This window comes from Sinocyclocheilus anshuiensis, unplaced genomic scaffold (assembly GCF_001515605.1).
Source record: "Sinocyclocheilus anshuiensis isolate Anshui unplaced genomic scaffold, SAMN03320099.WGS_v1.1 scaffold879, whole genome shotgun sequence".
Lineage (NCBI taxonomy): Eukaryota > Metazoa > Chordata > Actinopteri > Cypriniformes > Cyprinidae > Sinocyclocheilus > Sinocyclocheilus anshuiensis.
Window position 1 is genome coordinate 689,407 of NW_015546063.1, and position 23,709 is coordinate 713,115.

The 23,709-nt window shown below is 36.5% G+C and overlaps 2 protein-coding genes across 5 annotated transcripts; both read left to right on the forward strand.

The window, feature by feature from the left end:
* The first annotated feature begins 2,172 nt into the window (after window positions 1-2,172).
* On the forward strand, window positions 2,173-6,588 carry LOC107699606 (ubiquitin carboxyl-terminal hydrolase 21-like). Of its 2 annotated transcripts, none has more exons than XM_016500917.1 (13): window positions 2,173-2,340; window positions 2,887-3,079; window positions 3,469-3,522; window positions 3,622-3,739; window positions 3,977-4,091; window positions 4,261-4,383; window positions 4,466-4,533; window positions 5,188-5,291; window positions 5,373-5,459; window positions 5,532-5,610; window positions 5,742-5,849; window positions 5,949-6,063; window positions 6,302-6,588. In XM_016500917.1, exons 2-13 carry the CDS (start codon window positions 2,924-2,926, stop codon window positions 6,390-6,392), a joined length of 1,218 nt encoding a protein of 405 aa, XP_016356403.1. In that variant the 5' UTR covers window positions 2,173-2,340; window positions 2,887-2,923; the 3' UTR covers window positions 6,393-6,588. The 2 variants fall into 2 exon arrangements, with proteins under 2 accessions (XP_016356403.1, XP_016356404.1); XM_016500918.1 differs by having other exon boundaries at window positions 4,469-4,533.
* Window positions 6,589-7,842: 1,254 nt separating this feature from the next.
* LOC107699607 (coiled-coil domain-containing protein 30-like) lies at window positions 7,843-22,326 on the forward strand. Of its 3 annotated transcripts, XM_016500920.1 has the most exons (30): window positions 7,843-7,883; window positions 8,008-8,093; window positions 8,383-8,526; window positions 9,441-9,620; window positions 9,779-9,899; window positions 11,122-11,312; window positions 11,634-11,702; window positions 11,864-11,938; window positions 12,413-12,566; window positions 13,705-13,776; window positions 13,994-14,109; window positions 14,230-14,304; window positions 14,443-14,507; window positions 14,593-14,785; window positions 14,868-14,957; window positions 15,051-15,176; window positions 15,323-15,460; window positions 15,591-15,769; window positions 15,929-16,151; window positions 17,313-17,417; window positions 17,592-17,762; window positions 17,890-18,099; window positions 18,177-18,334; window positions 19,271-19,436; window positions 19,524-19,645; window positions 19,877-20,018; window positions 20,097-20,233; window positions 20,316-20,433; window positions 20,537-20,601; window positions 21,374-22,326. In XM_016500920.1, the coding sequence occupies exons 3-30, from the start codon at window positions 8,512-8,514 to the stop codon at window positions 21,585-21,587; spliced, it is 3,690 nt and encodes a 1,229-aa protein (XP_016356406.1). In that variant the 5' UTR covers window positions 7,843-7,883; window positions 8,008-8,093; window positions 8,383-8,511; the 3' UTR covers window positions 21,588-22,326. The 3 variants fall into 3 exon arrangements, with proteins under 3 accessions (XP_016356406.1, XP_016356405.1, XP_016356407.1); XM_016500919.1 differs by having other exon boundaries at window positions 7,852-8,526; XM_016500921.1 differs by lacking the exon at window positions 11,864-11,938 and having other exon boundaries at window positions 7,852-8,093.
* The last annotated feature ends 1,383 nt before the right edge of the window (window positions 22,327-23,709 follow it).

Consider the following 23,709-nt stretch of genomic DNA (forward strand, 5'->3'; position numbering starts at 1 on the left):
TCCTCATTCCTTTAAATTGCGCACCATTTCCATCTCATATAGTTAAAGGGATAGTTCACCCAAAAATGAAAATTCTGTCAATAATTACTCGTTCCAAACCTGTAAGATCTTCGTTCATCGTTGGAACACAAATTAAGATATTTTTGATGAAATCCGAGAGCTCTCTGACCCTCCACAGACAGCAAGGTAACTACCACAGTCAAGGCACAGAAACGTAGTAAGATCATCATTAAAATGGTCCATGTAACATCAGTGGTTCAACCGCAATTTTACAAAGCTACGAGAATACTTGCTACTCTCGAGAGTAACACAACGCATGCTGGTAGATGGTAACTCGGGGGAGAAGAATTGTTGAATAAAGTTGTTATTTTTGTTTTCTTGCGCACAAAAAGTATTATCATAGCTTCATAAAATTACAGTTGAACCACTGATGTCACATGGACCATTTTGTCAATGTTCTTGGTACCTTTCTGGGCCTTGAACGTGGTAGTTACCTTGCTGTCTGTGGAGGGTCAGAAAGCTCTCGGATTTCATCAAAAATATCTTAATTTATGTTCCGAAGATGAACAAAGGTCTTATGGATTTGGAACGACATGAGGGTGAGTAATTAATGACAGAATTTTCATTTTTGGGAGAACTATCCCTTTAATAAACAACAACATTTGTGCAATCTGAACGGTAACTAATCTTATATGAGTCCAGGCTTTTTGTCATTGCACTTTGGCAGCATTAGGGCTAACAGTAGGCCTACTGCAAGTCTTTCATTGATATAACCTGAATGTAGCCTAAATGCTTATTTTTCTCTTGATATAAAGCAACTGTATTTACGTTTTTACATTGAAATATCAGTTTCAATATCATTCTGATGGTACAGTGACTTATAATAAGGCGACTGGCCTATTACAAATTTCCGCTAAAAGGGCGGACTGCTTTACGGCAGCAAAACCGCAATCCACTGTCATTACCACAGTGATATATTTACGACAGTAAATTCCACTACTGTAGGGGGCTGCAAAGTCACAAAAATACACATAACTGCATTCAGTTGCTTTAAAGGTATTCTGTGCCAGTTATAAAAAGGTATTCGTTCCCATTTTCCTTTCAGTGCATAATGGTTACCGTTTTGTTTTCAATAAACTGACAACTTCCATAAATGTGGACCTTTTTAGTTTTTTATCACGGTTAACAGCTATCAATATGCATAACATGAATTTCACCTAGAGTAGTGCTAGTTCTCACTTCTAGTACAGGTTTTACTGACAGTAAATTTTTCTATAGGCACAAACCTTGAAGTCTTTTTGTACATTTCTCAGTAATGATATGTTAGTTGTTATGTTATGTTAGCTCAATGTTAATTCTGCCATTAACCCTTAAACGTTGTTCGGGGTCTTTTTGCTGAAATTTAAAAAAAAAAGTTCCCTTAATCTAAATGGCATGAGACTTTGTACCGTTGCCAACGCTTGCTAGCTCTACAAATAAAAAAAATTAATTGGATTGATATCTGGTTTTGTTAGTGTGAAAAAAAATGTCACACTCATGATGTTTGAGACCCTACATTGAAATGAATGGGGAAATGATCAAATCAATACTTTTTCTTTTTAATTTGTCACATAAAATAACTAAATTCACCACAGTGCAGAACACAAAATACACAAACATGAAGTGGCAACCCTTCCACATGTTCACAATGCAGAATGCTCGCGCACACACCCCCACACCCCAAACCACGAAATTAAAAAGTGACATGACAGGAGTGGCCCTCTCTTACATAATTTGTCAAATAAAAATCAGCTACAATGCAGAATACACACAGACATGATGGAGTGACGATCCACGGTGGAGAATAAATGCAAACACACAGACACATTACACCACATACAGGTTTGACTGTAATCGTGTCATAATTGCAAAAAATGATACTTCAGTACAAAACCTGCTAAACTTTGACAAAGTGTCAATTTATTATTATTATAATTATTAATAAATGTTATTTTAATAAATAAAAAATGATAATAAATATTATTATAATTACTGCATTGCAGTTTAATATAATGACTGTGAGTAGCGTGCGGACACCGTCTCCTGTCAGTGTCAAAGCTGTTCTTAAGCAAAGGCGAAGACATCGCTAATTATAGAAGGTCCTAAAGAGAGAGGAAAGATTAGCCATGATTAAAGCTCGTTCACAAACACAGCGATAGGACAGACAGTTGATCAGCAGGTGTAATGAAAGCACAGTAACACTTAAACATTTTCAAATTGGCCTTGATGTTTGGATAGAAACACTGGCGCTGTTTGACCATCAATCAAAAAATAAGTGGAGACGATACTGGGTATTTACGGGTGAGTAAACAAATGTTTATGTGATAATTTTATGTAAATAATACCATTTTTTATGATAAATATCCCTTTTAAAAATAAAACGTTTTTATTTTAATTTTTTTTTCTCTCTCTCAATACTTTTTGTTAGATTAATGATTGTGCTATACTGTTTCTAAAATAATTAATAAATATTATAGCCAACTATCATAACAGTGCTGTCTTTTCTATAGCCCAGTGAACTATCAGCTCTCTTTATATTCACTTTAAGTGGAAAATTCTCTCAATAATTAAACTACATTAAAAATAGATAATGCAGCAGTCTGCATTACCTTTTTTGAGTTCAACTAATTTACACATTTTTAAATAAATGTCTTGACTGAACATAAAATGTCAAGTTCCCATCACTGCAAAACTGACACACTGTCAAACAATGTGACCATATTAAATATTCATGCTACAGTGCATGTTGGGAAGAGGACTGAATCACAAACCAGTTTTTAACAATATGACTTGCTTAATAAATAAGATATTCAAAGGAGTTTTCATTATTCATGATTCCATTCATAGGTTCATTGGCAGGGTTGCCCGGCATGCAGACGTGGTAATGCCAAGAGCTGAATCCGCTGTAATGGACAACTCGTGTCAGGCCCTGTGCCGCACCTTAGTCACTCAAAATGGCCTTCAGCCAGAGAATGTGGACATTTCACAGTCAGTACTATACACATCCATCATGGGACTTCTGCTGGTGACAGACAACGAGGTGAGACAGTGCTGCACCATTGACACATTCTGTCTGAAACCTAATGCTGTATTAGTGTGTTTGACACAAGGCATATATTATATATTGGCCTATCCTGTCAACTCTTATATACTGGAAACAACAGGCCTAGCTTATCTGCAAACCATATTAATAATTAATATATATAAAATACATGTGTTTTTGCACCTGTAGGTGTTCACAGTGAGTTAAGTATATCTGGTCTTAACCTCAGTGTCATATGTGACAGTGTCTTCCCTCCCTGTTATAATTGGATCATAGATCTATAAATGGACACTCAGTCACTGCAGGAGGGACAGTAAATGGCAAACCTGTTGCCGCTTGTGATGTAATTGAGGAAGTCTCACTGACAGTCATTTTTCATCCTACAGAGAGAGCTGCAACTGGGAAATGGACAAGTTGGACTGCGCAACGTTGGAAATACTGTATGTTCTAATTCACAAACAGGCTTTAATGCATATGTTTGCAAGAAAAATAATGGTATTCTCTCCCATCCATATTCAAATGTTCTCTTTTGTTTTTAGTGTTTCCTCAATGCGATCGTGCAGTGTCTCTCTCACACTCGTAGCCTTCGGAGCTACTGTCTGATGAGAACTTACCTTCAGGACAAGCGCTCCAAACAAGAACCTGTGCTTATGAATGGTAGGCACACTTCAGATGTCATTTATTTATTAGGGGTGAAGTGGTGCAGCAAATCAAAATCTGAGTGGTTTGGGATTGGGGCTGCATGGTTATTTAAAAAAAAAAAAAAAAAACGTTTTATTTGAATTATTATTTTATTTGACATTTTATCTATCAATTTAATGATTTTAAAATCAGACATTCCTCTACTCCTCATCTACTTTCTTCACAATATTTTTGTTGATGACTTTATTGTAGAATTCTCTAAAGTTTTGGCTGGCTTGTGGGAATGTAATGGTGGGGAAACCACAGTGAATCCTGGGAAGTTTTATCACGTGTTTAAAGAGTCAGTGCCTTATTTCAGTGGCTATAGGTATGTTCAATATGAATTATTACAGATATCTCTTCAGATTTCTCTGATTAACACAGTATTTAAAATATGTGTTAGGGTATTGGTGTTTAAAGATATCATTCTCAGTTGTTATGTATATAATATTTTGCAGACAAATAATCTATCCATTTCATTTCTCACTCACACACAGTCAGCAAGATGCTCAGGAGTTCTTGTGGTTCCTTCTGGACAGGCTACATACAGAAATTAACCGTCGTCCATCCAAACGTCCTGCAGTTATGGAAATTAAGGAACCAACATACACACGATTCAGGTACTCCACAAAGAGACAGATCTTGAAAGGAGCAATCTGATCTGAAGTCATTTAGATCCTTTAAATCACTCATTGTCTCCAGCAGGATTTCAGAGGAGGCCTTTGCAATGTGGCAGAGGCATCTTGACAGGGATGACAGTAAAATTGTTGGTAAGTAGTAGCACTGTTAAAATAATGATATGATAATAATAAGTTTTACCAATAAAATGAATAAATAATTTTGCATTAATAAGCATACATAAGTCCTGTAGCAGATCTAGACATGTGGAGCTGGTGGAGGTAGAGGGTTTCAAAGAAACTCTAATAGTGCGCTGCAGGACCAGCTTACAACAAACCCTGAACCAGACTATTTAAATGTTGAGCAAGCAGTCTTATTGGCTGCAGAATCAGCAGAGGCCAATCAGCTTGTGTCGTGTAGTAAATGATGTGAATGCTAGCAGATTGCATCTAAAAGACCTATGAGCCTGTGCCATCTAGAGTCTCATGACGGAACTGTTTGTTTGCATAAATTATTCACCTTATTAATGCTTGTTCATTTTTTTTTTTTTTTTTTTTTACAGAAACATTTGACCATTAAACTTTCAAAACGTTTCTGTATTTGATAGATTTTTTTATTTTATATGTGAGTGTGTGTATAAATGTCTAAAAACAATAAAATACCAAAGTAAAATAAGGTAAAATATTATTAATAATTGTGATCATCATCATAATGTATATTTTTATAGTTATAGTCTATTGATTATTTAGTAAATAAAATTTTAAAAACTAAACCCCTGCTCAAGTATTTTTTCCCTTCTGTCACAGATTTGTTCTCTGGTCAGCTGCGCAGTTCCTTACACTGTTCAGTCTGCTCCCATTACTCCAACACCTTTGATGTGTTTTGCGACCTGTCACTCCCCATCCCAAAGGTAACACTCTCAGGCCCTGTCCTCACCTTCTGGTGTTGTGCAGATGATGTGTCATCATTTTTGTTTGTGTGTGTATTGCAGAAGAGTGATTATGGACGAACTGTCACACTGAGAGAGTGTCTAGACCTCTTTTCACAAGAGGAAAAACTTGATAAAGAAAACTCACCGGTGAGTGAAAAGCATTGCTTGCATTTAAAATGGGAACTTCTGCTGATACCCACGGATGTGTATGTTTCTTAGATGTGTGAGCGGTGTAACCGTCGCACTGAGACCACAAAAAGACTGACCATCCAAAGGTTCCCTAGAATCCTCGTAATGCGTATCCTTTTCAGTTGGTCAAAGCTGAGTTGATCAAATGGTGATTATCGATGGTGTGAAGCAGTACGTGTAAGGTCTTGTGACCAAGTACATGCTTTACAAAAGGTACATAGACTTAACTTGCCATCTCAGACTTAAATCGATTTACCATGTCAAGGTACTCAATCTCAAAGAGCACAGTACCAGTTTCCTTCCCCCTAAATGGGCTGGATTTAGGGCCATTTGGACCTGTTGGCTGCGGTGAGCTCTTAATATCTGAATAAGTATCATACACATTATAAATTTTGATTATTGTTATGTGCAGAGGTGTATGAAATATTACTGAATGTTTGCTTTCAGGTCCAGTGCTGTACGATCTTTATGCAGTATGCAGTCATTCTGGCACAGTAAATATGGGACACTACACGGCTGCATGTCGGGAGGAGGAGGGCTGGTGCTACTATAATGACTCATGGTGGGTGCAGCTTTTTGTCTGACCTATTTTATATAATAAAATAATGGTATTTAAAGGCCAGTTTTCTCACACGACGTACAAGAATAATAATTTGTTCCTATTAGAGATAATATAGAAAAATTGTTATTATTTCTTTGTTTGATGACTTTAGAATTTATCGTAATAAAGAAATAATATTTAATTTAGTTCATACAGCAGAGGAAAATTTTTAAACATTAATGCTCTGTTTCTTTTACAGTGTTGCTGAAATAACAGAGGAAAAGCTTCAGTCCAATCAGGCATATGTTCTCTTCTATGAGCTCAAAAGCTTCAATATCACCAGGAAATGAGGGCAGAGAATGTATTTTGAGACTTCAGTGATTATTTGGCAAATTTCAGATACCACAGAAAAAAAGTTGCACTGTGATGTTGGGAGAAAGTGAATGAGCTCGAAAACTGGTCATTTTACATAATTGTTCAATTTCATTGTAAATTCGTGTTACTGGGGTATTTTTACTACACTAAACAATGTGTTTTATTAACTTTATGCACTCAGGAAAGCACATTCTTTTAGAAAAAACGCCTGTTATTAAAAAATAAGTAAATAAAAAATCTGTAGATATGTAAGGACTATTTATTCTGCATTTTTTTATTCTTAATGTAATTTAAACTTGAAATTTGCTGTAATGTGTTTTAATTAAGAGTGGAAAAACAGGGCTGAATTAACAGGGTAATTAATGCAGATGGTGGATTATATAAAACCTTTGTCTGACTGTGTAAGCACATGACCACTGTATATTATGTCTGGCTTTACACATATGAGGATCTCCATCATATAAAATCTCTTGTGCTTCTGTTATGGAATGACATGTAAAATAATGTGCCATAAATGAATGCCCAATCCCTCCATTTTAAATCTTTTTGATCTAGTGTTAAATTTGATATTTAGGTTTAACACTAATCCAGTGTATAAATGTAAAAAAAAAAAAAAAACTTTTTAATGTTTGCTTTAGTGTAGACGTTGAGGGATTTGTAGGTAGTGTCACCCACATTTAATTTACTTTAATAACTTAATATTTTATACATATGACTCCAGTTCACTTATTTCAGTTCACCCTGATACTGCATTAAAGAAATATGTTATTGCAGACCTGAGATAGATAGATAGATAGATAGATAGATAGATAGATAGATAGATAGATTGATTGATTGATTGATTAAGATGACAGAAGTCCCTTATGCTCGCCAGTGCTGCATTTATTGGATCAAAAATAGTTAAAACTGTAATATTGTGAATTATTATTACAAATTTAAAATAACTTTTTTTATAATGATATATTTTAAAATGTAATTTTAGCATAGGCCTATTATAATGACACTGAAGAATGCCAAATTCAGCTTTTTCATCACAGTAATAAATTATCTTTTTTCAAATACATTAAAATAGAAAACATTTCCTTTAAATTGAAAAAAAAAACAAAAATCACAATATTACAGTTTTTACTGTTTTTAATCAAATAAATGCAGCCTTGGAACACATCTTAATTTTCCCCTCGGTAGTGTATCTATGCTAATGATTATGAATGATATAAAAATGTATAAATTACTTTATTTTAATATAACAAAAATATTAATTGAACGGATCAGTCATTCAGTGTTGTATGTACGCTTTACTTTTTGGTGGCTTATTGATTTATAGAGCAAACACCGCCATCTGCTGGGCTGATGTGAAACCTCAAACTTCTCAGCGCAGCCTTCTCCCCCCTCTTTGTCCGTAATGGTTTAACCCGTTGCCTAGGCGCTCGGTCCAAGCTACTGCGAGCAGCTGCAACAAAAACTCGGTAGGCCTCAGGAGATACGACACTCTACTGTTGCATCAATATTTGCAAACATACAGACATCATTAACTGTTTCAAATCGATTCTGAAGGACAACGACAATGGTAATTTGTTTTATTTGTAACAGGCGTCTGCTGGATATGAAAAGAAGCTCATGCATAATACCTGCGAACTAGCCCGTTAGCCAAAGTTAGCGGACTGGATCGTGTTAAGGTTATGAAACTTTTTATATTGCAGAAAAAAATCTAGTATAGCCCGAAGAAGCATTATTCTTGTCAAATACACCCGTGACTGCAGATAAATTATGAATATGTGATAGAAACATTTGATGACGGATGATAATGGATTATGCAGAAGATCAAGTGTATGTCATTTGTTACAGTTGCAGTGTTATTAGTATATAAAGGTTGTTGCTTAAGCTGTATTGTCTTCAATTTAAAGGCATGCAGACTTCTGTAACACGGCGAGTTGTGTTTTATGCTTTTCTTGTTTTGTAATAAAGTGATGATTAGGTCAGAGACTGCCATGGGCGGAGGCAAATGCTGGAAACCACAATCTAAACTTTGTTCCCATAAAAACTCTTGGCTAATTTGCAAGTGATGTACGGACTCCTGTTGAGCTGTAGTCGGCCATGGAAAAAAGAGAGGTATGGTGTCGTCTTTTTTATATTTATAAATATGACATATGCATTAAAGGTTAGTTCATGAAGATCATGTAATTTGCTTGTAATGGTAATTATTTTGTCGGACAATTTGACAAAAATAGACTTGTTGCTTCACTACACAGGGGCTGGTGTTTTTCATTTCAACAGGTGTAATAATCTGTACTTTATTAATGCATCTAATGAAATAACTTTATGACAGTAATTCTCAATCTTTTGTAACCTCAAGTTACTACACACAATATTTCTTCTTGTATCTCTGCTTAAATGATGTTACAGAAAGTTTCAACTTTTTGACTAGGCCCCCATTTGTCCATGATAATATTCGAAGGCCACCCATGTAGGCTCTGCTGTAATAATAAAGCTGCTTGTTTTTTAATTACACTTGATATAAAATGACTATAAATTCAAATTATTTTAAATTATATTAAAAATACAAAATGATAACAATCAAAAATGATAACAACAAAAATAGAATGCCAGCTTTCATCTTGATTTACAGTTGTTTTATCTTATTTAAAATCTTGTTTTGTCTCATTTTAAATCACCGTAAGCATCTTGTGGTCCCCTTGGTAGTTTGCTGAGGTTTGCAGTGGTTGAGAACTGCTGATCTATATGCAGAATACAAATGTTAATAAAATTGAATTTCTTTAGAATCATTCTAAAACATTTTGCAGCACCTTTAAAAGTTTAAAGGCCTCCTAGTGGGTCCTGACCCCACATTTACGAAACACTGCTTAATGAGACAGTATAGTGAGATATTAGGCACCTTTTGAGTTATACTTAACGCCAAGCAATTAGACGTGCTGTTGACAGGGTGACAGAGTGCTGAAGACGGTGTCGGGTAACCTAGGCCTCATCAAGAAAAAAGAAGGCTCATTGTTTTGTTTCGTCCTAAGGAGAAGGAGTTGGACGAGCTCACCCTCCACTTGCAGAGGGACGGTGTGTCCCCTGAGGCTTCAGTAGAGGAGCGTGAGCTGCACCTGTGGCGTTTGCTCCAGCACAGTGAGGGCAGCCTGAGCGCAGCCACTGAAGACCTGCAGACTTTACGCACACAGCAGGCCAGCGAGATGAGAGAGGTGAGCCAGCAGATGATCCACCCACCCTAAAGAATAGCTAATGATGGTCTGCCTCATCAGCACTGTAACATGACGACACTGTTTCTTGACTAAAACAAACTGCTTCTGTAGCTAATGCTTCTGCTGTGCTGTGTGGTTGTTTGATGGGTTTTTTCAAGGTGGAAAATTACGTGGAGCATATTAGAAACATGCTGGAGGAGCGGGAATCTCTTACAGCAGAGTACGAACGGGACAGCGAACAGCTCCGTGCTGAGCTCGCTCTAATGAAACACCAACAGGGTGAGTTTTAACATACTTATAAAAAAATAGGTTGTGGTCTAAGTTTGGTCAGTGAGTAGTTTGGTTGCATGCTACTCATACTGTTTCCACATTGTGCATACTTGTGTACTAAATATAAGTATGCATACAGCATTCTGCAGTGTGCACAGTATGTAAATATTCTGTATGCATAGAACTCATAGATCAGCTACTACATCTGTCAAATGTACAGTATATTATAGAGCATGCTGTGTAGAATACTGCATCCCACAATGCAATGTGCTTGGCTGGACCTGGACCTGGAAGTAATATCAGCCATAATTTTCTTGATCTGACAACCAAGACTTAAAGTGTTTTTACCAGTGTTATTTTAATATTATTTACATACTATTATAGTGTTTTTTATTTTTATATTTTCATTTCAACTTAAGTTTGTTTTAATAATTTTAAGTTCTTTTGTCATTTTTATAATTTTTTTCACATTTATATTTTCTCATTTAGTCTTTTATATTTCTATTTATTTATTTTTATTTCAGTTTTAGTTTTTTTTAGTACTTCAAATTCAACAAGGCCTGTTCACACCAAGAACAATAACTATAAAGATAACTATAACAATAACTACAGAATATTGGTGTCTACACCAACAGACATTAATGTTCTGAATATTTAACATGCTGCTGTAATGTTGTCTGTTGCTTTAAATGCTTAAGCTCTTTAAAATCTGTGGATTCTGATTGGCTGTGAATGTTTTTGATGTTCATCAGCTGGAAAAAAAAAAAGTTGTTCCTTTGTGTCATTATCTTTATAGTTGTGGTGTGCACTTCCCTATTCTCTCCAGAATTAGAATGGTTATTATAGTTATCGTTATCGTTATAGTTAACATTTTGTCGGGAACAGGCCTTTGAACTTACTTTATTTCAGTTAGTTGCCAAGGCAACATTTCTCATTTTCATTTAAGTTTAAGTTTTTCATTGTATTTTTAACATTTTTTTTATTTGAGCTTTATTTCAATTAACTTTTTTTCAATTAAATTTTATTTAAAAATAACAATTTATATACAGAATTGGATTAAAAATGCAAAATACCTTTCTGAGGTGATAAAAAATTGTTTGCAGTATTTAGTGCATACTACACTGTATATAGTAAGTAGTACACTAGTATTCAGTGCAGAACATAGCTCTTGCATTCTGCACAATGTCCTTATAGTCTAGGAAGTGGTCTTTATTCATGTTTTATGTGTCAGACTCCCAGTGTAAGGAGGTGGTGGAGATGCTGGAGCAGGAGGGTCTAGCAGAGATCAGCCAGAGCAGTGCCAGTGAGCAGGTGGCCTATCTGCTGGTGGAGAGAGTCACTCTGATGGAGAGACTGGAGGCTGTGGAAAGAAAACTTGACACCCAGACCCTCACCGGCAACCTCAGAGAGGTGCATCTTCAGGTACTATGAGAAATACAACCTCATTTCAGTAATAGTTTTCATAAAGTTATAGGTCAACAGGTAGACCGTTATAATATCTAAATTTTATTTACACAGAAAATGCTGTGCCTATAGCAACATTCCCCTACTGATAATCTATACCTTGAATGCACTTTGGATTAAAGCATCTGCCAAATGCATAAAATGTACATATTAACATGATAATATTGAATATGAAATATATGTGTTAAAAAATGTGGAGCCTTCTCTTAATAGTAATACCTCAGTTGTGGCTCATTAGTTTTATGGTCTTTTTAATATCTCCTCTCTTATGGAAATCAGGAAGAGCTGGATCATATGCGTCACACATTGGAAGAGGAACTCAGGCAGCAAAAGGAAAACATGAATAAGGTGAGAAGATCTCAGAGTGTCTCATGAACAGGAAGCAACTTCGAAAGCAGCGTGCTGAAGTCAAATCCCATTTATCTATATTTAAGTTTTTCATTGTCCATCTCTTAATATGTTCTGCATCATAATTTTTCCTGATTCTTTGTCCCTCCCTAAATGGACAGGAATCATCAGTTCAGAGTCCTTGGAGGAAGTTCTTTGGTGTGCGCAAGGCTACACTAAGAGCACAGAACCTTCCTGTACGTTTCGATTGGACTCATAAAAAAGGCATGACAGAAGTGTAAATCAAGAGAGGTGGAACCTTTCTGTATTGTCCTTGAGAGGATGATCCACTTAAAGCAGATTAGGGCAGCTCCGTGGTCACCTCATGAAATAATGCATGCCTTGGTTGTACACAATGCAGAGAATAACAATATCCTCTCACATTCTGAGCTTAGCATGATCACATTAACTCCTCTTACTTTCACTCTGGACCCTAACATCACTATGGATCCTTTGATTCAGGGTGGTTACTAACCAGTGTTAGTATAGTTGTCTCTGATGGTTATAAGGGAGCAGGTGCATATTAAACTCTGTTCACACTGGAACATGATCCACGTTCAGCTTCACCTGTGGCTCATGCATGTTAAAAACGCATGGATGCTGACATGCTCCTTGCTTATCCACCGAGTAAAACCGGGTTTACGTCTCACTGAAAGCTCTGTCCTCTGTAGGACCACAGTGAAGAGTTCAATAGAGAATGCACAGTGTGCCAGAGGCTGGAGAGGGATCTGGAAGAGGCATCGAGTCGTCTTGCTATGGCACATAAAGAGATTCGCCACCTGACGGATGAACTAGATCTCGCTCGTAAGGTCCAAAACGTGTGTGGTAAGTAAATTCAGCATTCAGCTTAAAAAAGCCCTAACGGTAATTATTAATGATGCTGTGATAGTATCGATAAGCTGATGAGAATTATTTTCATGTTATGGCTGATAAATGATAAATTACTGATATTGAAAATTCTATAATATACTTCTATGAAGTATTGAATGAATGATATTGTATGTATATATTTTTTGAAGTAGCTTATGCTCACAAAGGATGCATTTATTTGATCTAAAATACAGTAAAACAGTAACATTGTGAAGTATTATTACAATATGAAATTACTGTTTTCTATTTGAGTATTTTTTTTTAATTAAATTTATACCTGTGATGACAAAGCTGAATTTTCAGCAGCAATTACTTCAGTCTTCAGTGTCACATGATCCTTCAGAAATCATTCTAATATGCTGATTTGGTGATCAACTTTTATTATTATTATTATTATTAATATTGAAGGCAGTGTTATTGATAGACACTACATTTTTTTATTTTTTAGGATTCTTTGAATAGAAAGTTCAAAAGCTTTTATTTGGAATAGAAATCTTTTGTAACATTACACCTCTTTACTGTCATTTTTGATCAATTGAATGTGTCCTTGCTATATGAAATTACTAATTTCTTTCAAAACTGACCCCAAATGTTTGAACAGTAGTTTAAATAAAAAAACAATAAAAATTAAAATTTTAAAAATTAAAATCAGATTACTTTGTAATTGCTACATATGAATTTAGGGATCAAACCATTATAATGTGCTGTAAGAAAAGTGGATATTCATTTTGAGATTTGCTAAAGATTGCATTTGTGTTAATTCTTTTTAAAGATTAACTTTTAAATGAGTGTTAGATGACAGTAATGGTAATATAATCTGAATGTGAAAATATAAGTGATAAGTATGAACAGTTAAATATTGAATATTAACTGATGGCAATAAATTAAAAAACAACCAATATGTTTCCATTATGTTGTGCATCTCTAGTAATTATTATGTTTTTATATGCAACTAGACTAGCTATTTTCACCGTTTACATGACCAAGCATCACTTATGTCATCTTTAAAAAATGTAAAAATCTAGTTTTAAATATTTGTTTGCAATTTTGCCTTAGCGCATAATGTAAACTCAAAAAAAAATTTGAATTTCAGTACCTGACCTGCAGAAAACTGGGGAGGAAGTTGAGCAGTTGAAACAGGAAGTGGACAAGCTTAAACAGTGTGGTGAGATTGTGTCTGATACTGCAGCAAGATATCACGTGTCTCTTTAAAAACTTCTCACATTTGGTCATGGTTTATGACTATATTCAAGTTTATTTATAAAACACTTAAAAAAATTACAGTGTAGACAAAGAGCTGTAAATAAAGACAGAACAAACCAGACAAAACATAAAAAACATTTCAAATGATGTGTTCTGGTTGTAATCCACATGTTGGACAGATATGGTGGAGCTGCAGAAGGCCAAGGAACGCAATGAAAGATTGGATAGTGACATTTGTGTTCTAAGGGATAGAGTTCGCTCCTTGGACACAGAGAGGAGGACTCTTCTTAAACTGGCAAGAATAATTTTTTTTAACTGCCACTACCTATCAGATAGCAAAGCATTCTTTTATTTCAAAGCAGTCTTATTTGCAAACAGAGAAATTATATAATTTGCCATTTTGGGTGTGCCACAGGTTGAACAATCAAAGCTGCACTCAGATCAAGGGATCAAAGTGACATTAGAGCACAATAAAATTAATTCTACACAGGTACATATACAATACACACTATTAAAATCTTCTCCTAAAGGGTTATATATTTGCATATGCATATATTATATACACAAGTATTTTAATATTTGTATAGTTTCATCTGAGAGCACTTTACAGATGTTTTTTTTTTGTCAGGGTGTCGGGAATAACGTCAATCCTGATCCATCACTGAATGCAGAGGATGAGATACTCCACAAAAGGTGAAGCTTTGTCTTCTTTTATCCCACTTAAAGTTGTACATGCCATTGATTTAAAGATGCTGATATGGCAGTTGTGTGTCAGCAGGTGTCGGAGAGAGTCTGAAGATAAGGACAGCCGTCTGCGAGAGCTGGAGAGGAGGTTGCAGAAGCAGCAGCGGGAACACGAGGAGCTGGTGGAGCGCAATGAAGAGCTGGAGGCGCTGCTGGGAGAGGCGCAGAACACAGTGAAAGAGGAGCGGGAACGTCATGAGTGTGTGATAGAGGGGTTACAGAGAAAGGTGTGTTTTTAGCCATCGACGTGGGGCTGAACTTGATAAGTAACCACCTGAATGTTGACAGTGACTCTGATTTTGGTTCTAGATTAAAAGTATTGAGGAAGAACTGAGTAAGAAAAATAGTAAGAAACCTGAGAAGAAAAATGAAGATCAGGTTCGTGGGACTAAGTCTGAGGTAAAGGTTAAGACAATGTGAAAAAGCCCCTTATTTGTACCCTCTGATTTTGTGGTAGGAGAAATGATATTTTCATGATCTTTTAATCCAAAGCTTAGCGAGAGTGTTCAAGAAAGACTTAAGTTCCTTGAGGGTCGACTTGCTGAAGAAAAAGGTTGGAGGAAACAGCTGGAGGTGGATCTGTCTGTAGCCAAAGCTGCTCTCAAAACGGAAAAAGAGGTAATGTCATTGTCACACATGACTAATCATAAAATAGACATTTAAAAGTCCTGGAAAGATATTCATATTGCACTATGAATTTGTTTAGTAGAATTATAATAAAGTGATCTGAAACCATAAATGCCACATGGTTATTTTGAGGACAGGTCATGCAAAGAGACCATGAGGAGCTGAAGAAATTACGTGTGGAGGTCCAGAGACTAGAGGTAGAATGTCGACAAGGGAAGACACTTAACAAGAACCTCACACAGATTAAAGGAGAAAAAGGAATTTTGGAAGAGAAGGTAATAAAAATTAAGGTCATTAAATTATAGGGTTATATCGCAAAGAATGCAATCCATTTGTTGTTAGGATGCTGAGATATACTTCCTGTAGCTTGCAAATACTCACTGAGGCTATGTTTGTACTCTGCAGGTGGCCCAGTTGGAGCGTGCTCAGACACGACTCCAGGACAACCTGACACTTCAGACAGAGAACAGCCGGGCCGAAGAGGACCTGAGAGACAGCAGGGGACAGGTGGCAGAGCTTAATTCTATGGTGGACAAGCTGAGAACAGAACTGACTCGACTGGAGAAGGAGCACAACGCTCTAAGGTAAGACACCCTTTCACAGATGCATCACTATTTTCCTGCTTTTTCGTCTCTGTATGACAGTGTTTTTTGTTCAATGTAGCTGACATTATCCCATCTTCAATAGAAGCTCCTTGTCTCTGTAGAAAGCATGTCGTAAGATGTTCCGTGTCTATGTGTTAGGGATGAGCTGATGGAGAAGCGTGGGCATGTGATGCAGCTACAGAAGGAGCTCAGTGAGAAAGCCCACAAGAGGCTTGAGACTGACGGTGAGAGGGAGAGACTCAGTCTGGAGCTCCTGCATGTGAAACAGCAGCTCCAGTATGCTAGAGAGCAGATACCCAAAGCATCACAGGAGCACACGGCCAACCACAAGCCCGCTGCAGAGGATGATGGGCTTTGTCAGGTAGGATTCCTTTATAAGGTGTTTCTTCAATTATGCATGGTTGGCCCTGTGGATTTTTAGGGGCAGTGTAGCCTGATATTTTAAAGATCTAGGCTGGTGAAATACCATTATATCTAAATGACCACGTTCCTGAATACTTTTTACATTACTGTTCAATAGTTTGTGGTTAAGATTTATTTTAATATTTTTGAAAAGAGTCTCTTAAGATCACCAAGGCTGCATTAATTTGATAAAAAATACAGTAAAATATTTTTTAAAACGTGATTTTTTTTTCTGTGATGGCAAAGCTGAATTTTCAGCATCATTACTCCAGTCTTCAGTGTCACTTGATTCTTCAGAAATCATTCTAAAATGCTGATTTGGTGATCAAGAAACATTTCTCCTTATCAATATTGAAATCAATTGTGTTGCTTAATATTTTTGTGGAAACTGTTTTTGTACATACATTACAAAATAGAAAGTTAAAAACAACAGCATTTATTTAAAATAGAAATCTTTTGTAACATTATAAATGTATTTACTGTTTCTTTTGATCAATTTAATTTGTCTTTGTTCTGGTTCTCGTTTTTGTCTAATACATGTTCTGAAATGAGGAGGCAAAGTCATTATTTTTTCTCATTTTGTTTTTAATGTTTTTAATCTAATGTAAATTCATGTATCAACTTAATGTTGACATTTTTTAAAGTTAAATAAACATTGCATACACTTCACATAAACAAAAATAAAATTATATTTTCTGTCTTTTACATTTACGTTCTATCACGTATATTACATTCATCAAATTAGAGATTTTTAAAGGATTTCTGCACATATATTAATAACTGTAAGATTTCAGATGTAGAATAATGACAGATTTCAGATTTCATTTATATTTTACTGATGTAAAGCAGTTATTTTTAAAAGTCAACTTAAAAAGGACAAAAAATGTAATTGAATTAATGAATTAATGATGCATTTATATAGCGCTTTATTGTGTATTGCTGTATACCCAAAGCGCTTTACAATCATGTGGTGTGGTGGGGGGGTCTCTCCTCAACCACCACCAATTGCTGACCCCAACAACCAATTGCTGACCCCAAACTTTTGTTGTGTAAATGGGGTATTGGGCTGTTTGCTTGGAATCATGTGTAAGCTGTTTGATGTTATGTGCTGCTCCTCTAGCTGGCCTGTGTGAAGTCAGAGATGAGTAAGCTACACTCCACCCTGGAGGAGGAGAGACAGCTGGCCCTGCAGGCCCAGATCAGTGAAGCACAGGCCAGGGCTAAGGTCAGCTCTGCTCTCCAGTCACTCATACACCCACACAAACATATTCACATTCATTTTTACTTTTATTCATGCACAAAACATTCTTAATTTTATTAATTTGATTATAACACAATTGTTTTTTAATGTTCTCCCTGTTTGTCATATATAACGTGGCCATTATGTGATTGTCCACAGGCTCAAGACTCACTGCTCCAACAGAAGGGAGAGGAGAACAAACAGTTGAGACAGGACCTGCAGAGAACCCAGCATCTCTTCACTTCTGCTGAGAGAGAGCTGCGCTATGAGAGAGAGAAAAATCTAGACCTTAAGAGACACAGTGCACTCCTAGACCAGGAGAAGATCAAGGTTAAAAAAAAAAAACACTTGTGCCGGGTGCCAGAAAGTATTTGGACCCTTAAGTTACACTTAAAATGTATGAATGTTGTTCTGTTGATTTTAATGCTCGGAAACCTTATGTTTCTGCTCCTGATAGCTGTGTGCGGAGCTGAAGCAGGCCCAGGCCAAAGTAGCCCAGCTGGAGGGGAGCGCAGCAGGACATGTGGCAGAGCTGGAGAGACTCCAGCAGAGGGTCAGAGATCTGGAGCTGGAGGTGGCCAGAAGCGCTCAGAACCGACAGACTAACAGCAGCTTGATGGAGGAGCTTAATTCCGAGAGAGCACGTGTGATTGCTGCTGACAAGAAGGTGTGTGTTTAGAGCAGATTGAAATTCTTCAGTAGTATAGCAGTTATGAAGAACATGTTACTTTAACATCTTTGCAGGTTGTAGAACTGCAGCAACAACTGAAGAACACACTGCATCAGCTGCGTCTAGAGGAGGCCAGAGCGGGAGAGACCAGCAAACTGGAGAGAGACACCAGAGATTTGTCTGATAACCTGTCTGCCCTCAGAGCCCGACTGCAAGAGGAGCAACTACAGAGGTTCGACAGGTCACTGCGTCACAATTAGTGCTCATTTTGGCAGGTGTTTTTTAATTTAGTCCTGTCAAATGTTCTTTTTAGTTATTATCATCTTTAGTCAAGTTTTAGTTGAGTCTGGAAAAAGTCTAGGAGTTTTAGTCAATGAAAAATTGTCATATTATAGTCATGCTGCATAGTGGTTAAACAAATACACACAAAATAGCTGCAGTTCTTGTAATATTAGAAATATAGAAATCAGTTTTATATAAGGTTATTTTACCTCATTTAGTTAAATTGTCATATAAATGAACACACTCTCTACATTATCAAAACTGGTAAAAGTCAAAAGCTAAAACAGTGAAATGCCTAATATTAATTCCAATAGATTAAATCAATGAAATCCCAAAAATTATATTGATGTTTTGTATTACACTTCAATTTGAGCATAATATCTCAGTGTATATCACTAAACTCCAACATGCATGTTTATCCATTTTTTCAGGTCATCTGGACTTTTTCTGCAGTGTAGAGAGAATGTGTGCTCATGGTTGCCAGGTTGTGAAGATGATTTAAAACACAGGGCAGAAAATCTTGTTTTTTTAAGAGCAAATCTCTGATTGGGGATTTAAACTCTGGCAAACCCAAACATGAAAATTCTTGGAGGTCTATACTTTTTCTTTTTTGTTTTGTTTGAGAAAGTATAAAGATTTTGCGTTTAGAGAGTTTATATTTTTTAACTACATTTTAGTCTCGTCTTTTTTCGTCAATTATATTGCATGTTGATACAGTGTTTAATATTGTCCGTGTCACCTCGTCTTCGTCTCATCTTGATCATGGGAAAAAAGTTGTCAACAGATATTTTTCATCATAAAAATAACAAAAATGAACTAAATTAACACTAATCGCAAGCCAATATACTTGTAGTGGACTTTAAGATGACTTTGTGTTTTCTGACAGGAAATTACTTCAGCAGAAAGATGAGGAACTCCAGCAGCAGGTGCGCTCATTGCGGGCGAAGGAGGCAACTCTGACACGCAGCAACTCGGAGATGTCTCACCGCACACAGGAGCTGGAGATGCGGCTGCAGGTGCTGGAGAGTGAACTTAACACAGCTAGAGAAGAGGTTTGTGGGGTCTCAACTGAATCTGAATTCTGATGAAATTATGGGTCAGTGGAGCTCCTGACCATGAACTACCAATGTGTCCTGCAGCAGAGAAGCAGTCAGAAGAGCTGCCACAGGCTGGAAGAACAGCTGCTGTCTTCCCAGCATGAGTCTGAGAGACTGCAGGAGGAACTGAAGCTGGTCATTCAGCAGCTTGACACTAACATCAGGTATCATTCTTTACTGAGTGAACATTGTAGTCTAAAGGCTGGAATACGCTACATGACTTTTATTTAGATTTTTGCCCTGATTTGTAGTCTGGAGGAGTCAGTGCTAGTTAAAGAAAGCCAGAGCCAGTTTGGAGATTTTGGGCAGTCAGAGTTGAGAGATTTCACTAGATTAAAAGTACAAATATTAAATGCAGTGTGTTAATATGAAATGGCGAAACTCATGTTCTGCAGGAGATACAACGAGAAACAGTCTCAGCACAAAACCAAGTTGCGCAGTGCTAAACAGATCTTCATGAAGACAGTCACCCAACATGAGCACAGGATCCAGCAGTTAGAGAACGATCTGGCTCTTGCGACAAGTCTCTCAGAGAAAGTGAGTGTTTTCTTATCTGACCTTTAACACTACATGCGTAACTTGCACTTCGTCTTGAGTGTATTACACTATGAGCAGGAGAAGGACTGGATTAGGATTGTAACAGAAGAAAACGACCAGCTCCTCCTGGAGAGGCGAGAACTTCTGCAGCGAATAAGTGAAGCTGAGGAGATGGGAAACAATGGATTAAGGACCGCCACTACCATCCAGCAGAGGTAAAGATCTCATGGCCTCTTCCACATCTATCAGGAAAGCACAGAAGCATGCTAACTATCTCTTTGTCCTGTACTCTCTTAGAGTTAAATTCCTGGTGATGGAAAACAAACAGCTGCAAGAAAAAACTCTAACACTGGCCAATCAGATAGGAATTTTAGATCGCGCATTGAGAAACCTTCAGTCGCTGTGTACTGTTGAGGTACACGTTTATTTAGCAGTTGTTCTTTTTATTAGTATTTAAATAAACATTTAAAATTATTGATTGTACTGATGTTACAATTTTGTGTGTGTTTCTGTCTTAGGAGGTCAAGAAAATGTTTCCTTCTGGATCTCATCCTGATGGCCAGCTGCTGACATCAACTCCAAGGTATAATTCAGAAATATAAATTTTTCTGTCTTCCAACTTACTCAGTATTTCTGTTCCAAAATCTAGTCCAATCAAAAATACATACTACACAAAATTTGGGGTTATATAATGTCAATTTCACTATTACGAACACTATTACTTAATGTAAGTATTCACTATACACAAGTTTGGGGTCTGTAAGATTTTTTTTTTTTAAAGAAATTAATACTTTAATTCAGCATGGATGCATTCAGTTGGTCAAAAGTGACAGTAATGATTTTTACTTTCATTTTACAATGATACAAAATATTTTTATTTCAAACAAATGCTTTTTTAAAACGTTCTATTCATTAAAGAATCCTGAAAAAATGTGTCACGTTATTTTAAACAGCACAACTGTTTTCAACGTTGATAATAAGATATCAATATATTAGAATGATTTCTGAAGAATCATGTGACACTGAAGACTGGCTGCTGAAAATTCAGCTTTTGTCATTACAGTAATATATACAGGATATAAAATACCTAAAAAAAACAGTAATTTTAGATTGTAATACTTAAACAGAATATTACCTTTTTACTGTATTTTTGCTCAAATAAATTTAGCCTTGGTGAGCATAAGAGACTTCTTTCAGAAACATCTTACTGACCCCAAACTTTTGAACTGTAGTGTATAATCTTGCCTCGTCTGCCATTTTGGAATTATTTTTCTGATGGGGCTGCAGTACATTATGGGATTATTTTTCAGTCTCAGTAACCAAATTGTGACATTTTACATTGCATCTTGCTGTAGTCCCCAGCCTGGGCTCTGTGACTCATGGGGAATATTGGATGCCATTCGCAAAGTCAAAGTGGGTGAGTCTGGAGTGAAGAGCCTGGAGATCTCCTCGTCTGTGCCCGTTTCACAGTCCACTGAGATAGGCTACCTGAACGTGACCTCACCTGTGGCTCCCAACAGCAGGTTAGAGCAGGAAGAGAGTCTCAGTGTCACAAGCGATGAGGCCTGAGGGAGTTACAATGACTTGTGAAATGCCATTACAAGGCTTGCCAATCTGAAAAGTCACTGGAGCAGTCAAGGCTTAAAAATAATTGAACTGTAGATGGGTAAAACGCAGACAAATAGTGTTTTTGTGGCACTGTGACGGTCTATGTCATGTTTTCTCTTCAATTAATTTCCTAACACTAAAAGCGAATGTGAAGAGCTGGATTATTGCTCAGGCTCATATCACCTGGGTTGAATTCTGTTGCATTGCCTTTGTGACTCACCTAGAGTCAGTCTAGAAGGCCTGAGATTTTATATCATCCACAAACATTACACTTCATTGGATGTTATGGTCAGTAGCCTTGTCACATCTATAAGATGCCATATGTATTTTTTTATACATTTACCCTATAATGGTACGACTATGGAGAAGCACTTAAAGCACTATTGATTTGACGTTCAAATGGTACAATCTACAGGTGTTTACAACTGAAATGCACTATTGCCTTTGGATAAGCGGTAAGTATTTGAAATCAAGTGTTTGTATATTTTAGTGCGATTTGGTGTAAATGCCACCTGATACATATCTTGCAACCCTTGCATGTGTCAGTTGACCTTTTCTCATTTTCTGTGCTGCTTTTGAGTGAACAAACCTGGTAAAATGTTACATGGAGCTGAGATTACTACACTCTTTGTAGATAAAAGCATGTACACTATTGTTCAAAGGTTTGGGGTCAGTAAGATTTTTTTTTTTTAATTTTAAAGAAATTAATAATTTTATTCAGCAAGGATGCATGAAATTGATCAAAGGTAACAGTAACATACAGCAGCAGCCGTGTTCATCGGGTTTTGTCAGATCAGTGTGTTACCCCCAGTCGGCATCTGTTGTCCTCTGTCTGCGCTTGTTTTCCTCGGTTTGAACATGTTGAATTAGCGTTTGTTGGGTCTTGAAATGGCATACATTACACGGTCGGTTGTCTGCATCTGACGGTGCAGTGTAAATTGGCCTTAAGAGACTTTAAAAAAAAGTATTAAAATTATCTTACCAACCTTTTGAATGGTAGTGTACATTTGTGAGACAATTCACATGAGTTTAATTCACTTTGTAAAGACAAATGCTATAAAAGCTTGCTGGCTATATATCATCTTTTCAGTGGATAGTTCATCATCTGTGTCGTTGCCCAGATTTTTTTTTTTAGATTATTTAGTATGATTGTATTTCACACATTCACTATATATTTTTTTCCATTGAGAGGAAAGAAACCACAGCCATGAAATGTCAAAATATTTATTTAGACCTTATGTGTAGTATATGCTTTTAAGTACTAATGTAAGCAATGTAGTTGTGATGAATAATTTATCATGGAAAAAGTTTGGTCTGCTGGTATTAAATTACACTGAAAACAAGATTTGGCTACTGACAAGAAAACAGACATGGTAGCGTTATCAGCCTTACTGGATTGTTGTTTACTTATGGAATGGGGTGAAATGGGAGTTTTATAGATTTTAAAAAAATAAATTTTTGCACTCCCTTTGTGTTTTGTACATAGTCCTCAGAGACTGAATGACCTGTGATCTGGGAGCAAAGTCATCTGACAGAGGAGAACTGTTGTATCACTTTGAACCAAGTGGTGCTTATTGCAGAGCCAAATGACATCCAGCTCCACATCTATAGACCTAATGGGTGGAGCTTGTCTTATTTCTGTTTAGGGGTAGGGTGTGGCTAGACTGTCAAGCTCCACCCATTGTGTCCAGAGAGGAGGAGTTGACGTCAAACTCCACCCATTGGCTCTGCAGTGAGGAGCCTTTGTTTTGAACTGTGGCAAAAGGATCAGGATCCTGTAGTTGTGCCTGTACATTATGAGAGCATTGTACATTGTGTCCTGCTGCTATTCGATATTAGGATGCAACTTTCACAAAATATTAACATAGGGCTCATGTCATTTAAATTGCGGAAGACATCAGTGTACACGCTACACAAAGCATGTATTTTCTTAATAAACTTATTTTCAAGATGCCTGTTTGATTGCTTCAGTCAATTTGAATTACTTAATACGTACTAACAAAAATATCCCAAAATAGGTGTTTAGGTGATGACATTACCTAAATACAGATATTTTCATGCATAATTTTACTAACAAAATTAA